Raw genomic sequence first — 6,517 nt, forward strand, 5'->3', positions numbered from 1 at the left:
CCATGGCAGCATTTATGAAGAAAAGACATTTAATTGGGGTGGCTCACAGTTCAGAGGTTCAGTCCATTATCATCATGGTGCGACATGGTGGCATGCAGGCAGACATGGTGCTGGAGAAGGCGCTGAGAATCCTTTACTTGTAAGCAACAGGAAGTGGTCTGAAACTCTGGGTGTGGCTTGAATGTACACCTCAAATCCTACCTCCACAGTGACACACTTCCTCCAAGGCCACACCTACTCCAACAAGGCCACACCTCCTAATAGTGCCACTCCCATTGGGGGCCATTTTCTTTCAAACCACCAAGTCACTGAGCTGTGTCCCCAGCCTCTATTATTTCCATCCTAAATGACCCTCAAAAGCTCCGATGTCAAACGCCTCATCTCTCGCGCAGAAGTATTCAAAAATGAGTTCTTTGGACTTCATCAGGTTATGGATGCTCTGATCTTGTGGATGGATTCATTGATTTGTGCTTTAGATAGTGGAAATATAGGAGGTGGATCCTCATTGGGAAAATTAGGCACTCTCTTTTCTTTTAAAATTATTTATTATTATTAAATGTATTTGTGTGGGGGTGTATATGAATGTGTATGTATCTGTATGTGTATCTATGTGTGTATGTATTTATGTGTGTTTATATGTGTATGTGAGTGTATATGTGTCTGTGTATGTATGTATTTGTATGTGTATGTGTGTATTTGTGAGTACATGTATATTATGTGTATGTATTTATATGTGTGAATGTGTATATATTTGTGTGTATGTGTGTGAATGTATGTGTGTGTCTGTGTATGTGTGAGTGGGTACATGCTAATGCTGTTGGATTGGATGGAAATCAGAAGACAATGCTGTGGCTTTGGTTCTTTCCTTCCACCTCTGTGTGTGCTCTGGGGAATCCACCTCAGGTGTCTGTCAAGCTTGGGAGGCAAGCGCCTTTACCTGCTGAGCTGTCTCACTGGCTCCGGGATCCTGCTCTTGGAGGATACATTTTGACCCTGGCCCTTCTGGTTTTCTCAGCTGCCATGAGGCAAGTTGCTTGGCTTAGCCATGTACAGTCTGCCATACCACACAGGACCAGAAACAATGACTCCAAGAGACTATAGATTGATTTCTCTGAAGCCCTGACCTAAGACAAACCTTCCCTCTTTTAATTTGACTTTGCCGTGATGGAAAGCAGACTGACACGTTCAGTGCAGATAGAGGGTAAAGATTGTTTCTAACCGTTGCGTAAGGGTGAGTGATGTGGACATACTGTAATGTATAGACTTCGAATTATTTTATTTATTGTTGTTTATAAGCAAGGTTATCCAGGTCACAGTTGTTCACACAGCTTTGTATTATTTGTCATGTCTGTGACAAAATGCCTGGTAGGATGGCTTCAAGGAGGAAGGCCTTGATTTAGCTCGTAGTTTGAGAGGGTCTCAGTTCACCAAAGGTGGGTGCAGTCGGAGCTCACAGCTGCTTCTCCATATGGTAAGGACCAAGTGTTAGAGAGAGCTCCAGCTGGAACCAGAATCCAGCAGAACTTCCAAGGATGCACCTCCAGTGACTCCAGTCAGGTTCTATGCCCTAAAGGTTTCACACCATCCCAAAGTATCGCTACTAGCTGGGGACCATGTGCTCAAACACGGGAGCCCATGGAGGACACTCACACTGAGTGGTGATGTCGTAGCCTGCAGATAACTGAAGTGAGGGCTGTAAGTGTGTGTTTGCCCCATCTTGTCATTGGCTTTTACATTCTATTTTATAGTGGATTCTGCCTCTTTTTCCCAGGCCGTTTTCTTGGTGTTTACCATCACAGAATTTCTTGCATGTGTTTCCTACGGTCATTGCCCCTGTTGCAGCAGCTGGTGGGCACGGGGGTTTGCTGAGTCCCTATAGAGGCAGGGGGCACACAAGCCAGGTTTTATGAGGGTGGGTATATCATTTGGAAACTTTCTGAATTAAAAATTAATTAGGAACCTATTTATTTAGAATGAACAAAGAAATCACAACACATTACTGAAGGCCCAATGGTTAAGAGGCCTCTGAGATCTTTCAGTTGGCTCCTGGGAGCCTGCTTTGAAGAGCTTCCTGGTTCCCGACTTCCTCTCAACCTAGAACTCTACAAATAGCAGCCCTCATGGGGTGCGGTGGGGTGGGGTAGGGGCGGGGGGGGGGTTGGAGCTTGAGGTCGGACTGGTTTTTTCTTTTGGTTCAGTATCTCAGGGTGTTTGTGTTTGTGCGCCTTGTGGGTTGAAGTTCCCTTTTATTGCTAGCCAGCTGACATCTTTACATGTTTCATTTTGGAGAAGTCTAAATTAAGTACGTGGGACTCAGTCAGAGAGAGATTTGATTTTGCATCACATATAGATGTGAACTTGTAAGTGTGTGTGTTGTGGGGAGGGGAGGGAGAGGCGTGGGGAGTAGAGCCCGCCTGCTTCCTGAGCAGGCCTTGCCCAAGTACTCGCTGAATGTGGTTTTCCTCCCAGGCAGCAACTGGCTCAGAATAGTGCAGAGGGCTTACAGACTGAGGCCAGCAGCTCCCAGGACGCACGAGAAGCCGGGGGCTTTGCAGTAAGTATGAAACTGTTTATTATTTAAGACTGAGATGGAAAATCTTAGGAGATAGCTGTCTGGGGAAGAGGGCCTGCTGCACCCGTGGACCTGATGCCACTCACACAACAGCACTGCATTTTTCTGTCGTGCGTGGACTACAGAAGCAAGCCCTGCGTGTCTGCTTTGGGGGCTGAAAATGCATTTGAAACTCATATACTATCTTGGGAGGAAGAGTCTTCTTATGAGTCATTTTTTTTTTTAAATTGTACAAAGTCAGGATGATTCATGCTGAAGTTTCTGTGTAAAATTCTGCCGAGGAACCTTGTCCTTGGGTGCTAGTCAGTAGAGATGCAGAGCGCTCTCCTCGTGGGTAAGGAGACCAGGCCTGCTTGGTGCGTTCTATTGGACAGAAGTCTAAAGTCATGTGGAGAAAAGCTAAGATTCTTGGCCCACAGAAGGATCTAGAGCCATTTCCCCTTGGAGGACAACAGCATGTGGAGTGTGACCTTGTGTCTGGCGGAGGGGTAGAGTCTATCCAGTGCTTGACAGCTGGGACAACCTTTGTTTTGGGTCTGAAGTCAAGGTGGCAAATTTCAAAGTAATGACAGCACAACAGTCCTGGCTAGACTAGGAAGCTGTGCGCTCCGTGGTTTCTCCTGTGACCCTCTTCCCGGACCCTGCAGAAGGCTGTCGGCACTCCGGCATATCTTCCAAAGGAGCCTGGCTTTCTATTCTTGGTTTCTACTGTTTTCTGGAAATGCAGCTTGCGCTTTGATTTTCTCTTCTGGTAGACTCTTAACTTTTATTGGAATGACTTAGTTCAGTAACTCAGGGAGTTCATATTGTCATTTGTAACATGTCAACCTGCAAAGGCGAGGGCGCGAGCCTGCAGCCTCTGCTGGAGTTCTCCTCCAGGGGCTCCGTCTTTCCCAGTGCAGCTCCAGGCTCTACTCTCCCTGTGCCACACGGGGCTCTTCAGAGTAGCCGGGCTCCAGTTACTCTAGGTTTGGTTTCTAGGACCTTCCCTTTGCAAAGCGAGTTGCTGTCGAGTGCCCTCTAGACAGAAACCCCCAAGGCAGAGGAGAATACAAAATGAGCCACGCTGGGCTTTCATTTAAAACTCCGGAATTGGAAATAAACTCTTGCATGTGAGCTATCCTTTAAAACCAAAAAAAAAAAAAACCAAAAAATTCTTTTCAGTTTTATTTTTCAAATGCTAAATGACAAAAGTGATATTTTGGAGTTCTCCCCCGGGACAGGCAAAGCTGTCATGGGCTTCGCAAGTGCTATTCCATCCATTCATTGCTCACAGTAGCCCCTGAAGCTGCTGGCTTTGTGGCCTTTGTTTCACTTGTGAGGAGGTGGAGGCACAGTAAGGTCCGGCAGCCGGGCAGACAGACAGACAGGTGATGGTGCAGTCAAAATGGGAAGTCTTGTCTTAACTTCCTGGTCCAGAGCTATGCTCCGATACAAGAGTTATCAATTGGAAATTAGCGAAAACTGTGACTCACCTATACTCGGAGTCAACGTGAATATCTCAATATTTCTACTCGTAAACGAGCGTGAGAGTGTTTCAGGGTGTGTGCTCTTATGGTTGTTTTTTTTTTTTTTTTCAAAAGTGGCTCCTTTATCATCTTTATTTCATTTTATCTTCATCATTATGACCCCTTTACTGAAAGCATGCCTGGCATAACAGGAGGAACTCAATACTGGTCAAGTAAATGATTCTGAGAGATGGCCCTATATATGCTGAAACATAGAAGACAAACTGTTTTTAATAAAAACATGACACTAAAGCAGTGGCTTCTCACTGCATTCAAACACTTGTCTTAACTGCTGATAGTAAGTTTATCAATGACTTACAAAGGAGCTGCTGGCCCTTTACACCTCTCACCTACAGTCATGAAGTACAAGCTATAAGATGTTTGTGGAACTAACTACTCATGCAGACTCTTGATTCTGGCAGAACCATATGAACGGTGAAATGCGCCATAAAATAGTACTAGTCAATGGAATAGCAAAATGCACTCTGGCAGAAGTCATAACTTCATTTTTCTAAAATATTTTCTTTTCCCTCAAACCTTCACCTCTTTGCCAGAAATAAGTCAAGGGAGGTATGTTGACTGAGTATTAACAGAAGTTGCCAAGTATACACAATGATTCTTTCTCAAAGCAAGTAAAGATCTACAGCTCTAAATCACTAGTTAGTTGGCGTTATAATCCAAAGTGGACCAGCAGGAAACATCTTCATTGAAACAAGGATGCCTACTTGAATTCTTCTGTATAACTACTCCTCTTCCGTTTAGTGCCAAAAGGTGCTATCTACTATTAAAAAAAAAAAAAAAGTAAAAACCTCTACAGTGTTATTCACCCAAAGCTAGGTAGCTTAAACTGTAAACACTCCCCACCCTTTTTCAGGGTACAAATATACAAAGAACCCAGAAACAAGTCCAAACAAGAACTTTCTCAAAGCACACATACCCTAATTTGAGAAACCATTTATTTCACTGGAAAGTGATCCAAATCTCTAGGACTAGCCTTTGGGCCAAAAAAGAAAACCTGGAGGAGCAGTGATTCTCAGCAAGGTCAGGAGGCAGGGAAGAGACAGCACAACCCCTACCAGTTCCTGCATAGGAGGCATGCTGGAAAAACAGAACATGAATGGGAAGCTACAGAAGAATAAACAGGAGAACAGGGAATTGAGCAGGAGAGAGAACAGGAAAAGAAAATCTGAACTTAACAAGGTAAATTAAGGTCCATGGTTCCTGAGGGACTGAATGCACAGAGCCGAGAACGTCCCGGAGATGGGGTACCACGAAGGGTGTATTCTCATGCACAACCGCAGCTCGGAATTTCAGCCCACACACATCCCACCTCAAACTTTAAAAGGCTGAGTACCGCGCCCGATCCACATACTGCTCCCGCTCATACCGGGCCACGTCGTACAGGGAATTCCGCATGGCTGCTGAAGCTTGGGATAACTCACTGTCATGCCCGTAACCGTAGCCCTCTCCAACAGTGGGGACTGGGCCTGTAGCGCAACGCAGGGGGCTCCGATCCCGCCCGTAATATGAAGTAGAAGCTGCAGTACAAGCAGCAGCTGCTGCAGCAGCAGCTCCTGAAGGTGGCAACAGATGTCTATTGTAGGGATCGAGAGAGGTGGAGGTGAGGTGACTGGTCATGGCTGTGTTCTGGACTTGTGGCAGCTGGGACAGAGTCTGCTCTGCATAGTTATATGCAGAGGCAGCTGCAGCTGCCACTGCCTCATAGGAGCGGGCAGCACGGCAGCGCTTGTAGTAGGCATCGAGCGCTCCGTACGTGTTGTTGTAATACAAGGAATCCCCGTAACTCATGGTGTAAGGCGTACGCACTGCTCCGTATTGCTCATTATATTGCTCAGTCAAGTCTGCCACGCGGCCCGAACGATCTACTGGGCACTCTTTGGACCAGTGCCCCTCTTTCCCGCACCGATAGCAGCCCCTCTGGTCTCCCATCCCGGGCGCAGTCCTAAGTCGGCTGGTGGACAACTGCACGTGCATTCGTTTGCCTTGAAACTCTGTGTTGTCAAGGCCTCTGATGGCCTCCACTGCATCCTCTGCCCGCTCCATGTGTACAAAGGCATAATCTTTCACGATGTCACATTCAATGACTGGGCCATACTCCTCAAACTTGGTCCGAAGCTCTTGGTTGGTACAAGTGGGATTGATGTTGCCCACATGTAACTTGGTTGAAGCTTTGCTCTTATTCTTGCTGGCTTCCACATTGATGTTCACTTCGTGCAGCTTGTAGCGGTGCAGGTTGTGTATGGCATCCTCAGCGGCCGTCTTGTCCTCTATGTGCACAAAGCCATAGTTCTTAATGATGTCACATTCCAGCACCTTCCCATACTGCTGGAAGAGTGAGCGGATCTCTTGCTCTGTGGCCTCCCGGGGAAGATTTCCAATGAACAGCTTCACCGTTTCCACACAGCCACATGGAAAT

At 46.4% G+C, this 6,517-nt stretch overlaps 2 protein-coding genes across 7 annotated transcripts in view; one reads left to right on the plus strand and one right to left on the minus strand.

Annotated features, from left to right (window-relative positions):
* Specc1 (sperm antigen with calponin homology and coiled-coil domains 1) overlaps positions 1-6,517 on the plus strand; it is a 267,349-nt gene that overhangs the window by 46,177 nt on the left and 214,655 nt on the right. For 2 of the 6 annotated variants that reach the window (XM_057773387.1, XM_057773395.1), the window contains exon 2: positions 2,470-2,554. The exons of 2 other annotated variants lie outside the window; for them this stretch is intronic. The gene's annotated coding sequence lies outside the window, so the exon portion shown is untranslated. Of the gene's footprint in view, positions 1-2,241; positions 2,361-2,469; positions 2,555-6,517 lie in introns of those variants that run through there. 2 more of the 6 variants (XM_057773389.1, XM_057773388.1) reach the window with 2 other exon arrangements.
* The window catches only part of LOC130877011 (RNA-binding protein 4-like), a 16,666-nt gene continuing 15,167 nt past the window's right edge, over positions 5,019-6,517 (minus strand). The window contains exon 2 of the mRNA XM_057773931.1: positions 5,019-6,517. This exon is cut by the window's right edge and continues 48 nt beyond it. Coding sequence (XP_057629914.1) covers positions 5,419-6,517 — 1,099 coding nt within the window. The 3' untranslated portion in view covers positions 5,019-5,418.

The sequence above is a fragment of the Chionomys nivalis genome, chromosome 7 (assembly GCF_950005125.1).
Source record: "Chionomys nivalis chromosome 7, mChiNiv1.1, whole genome shotgun sequence".
Taxonomy (NCBI): domain Eukaryota; kingdom Metazoa; phylum Chordata; class Mammalia; order Rodentia; family Cricetidae; genus Chionomys; species Chionomys nivalis.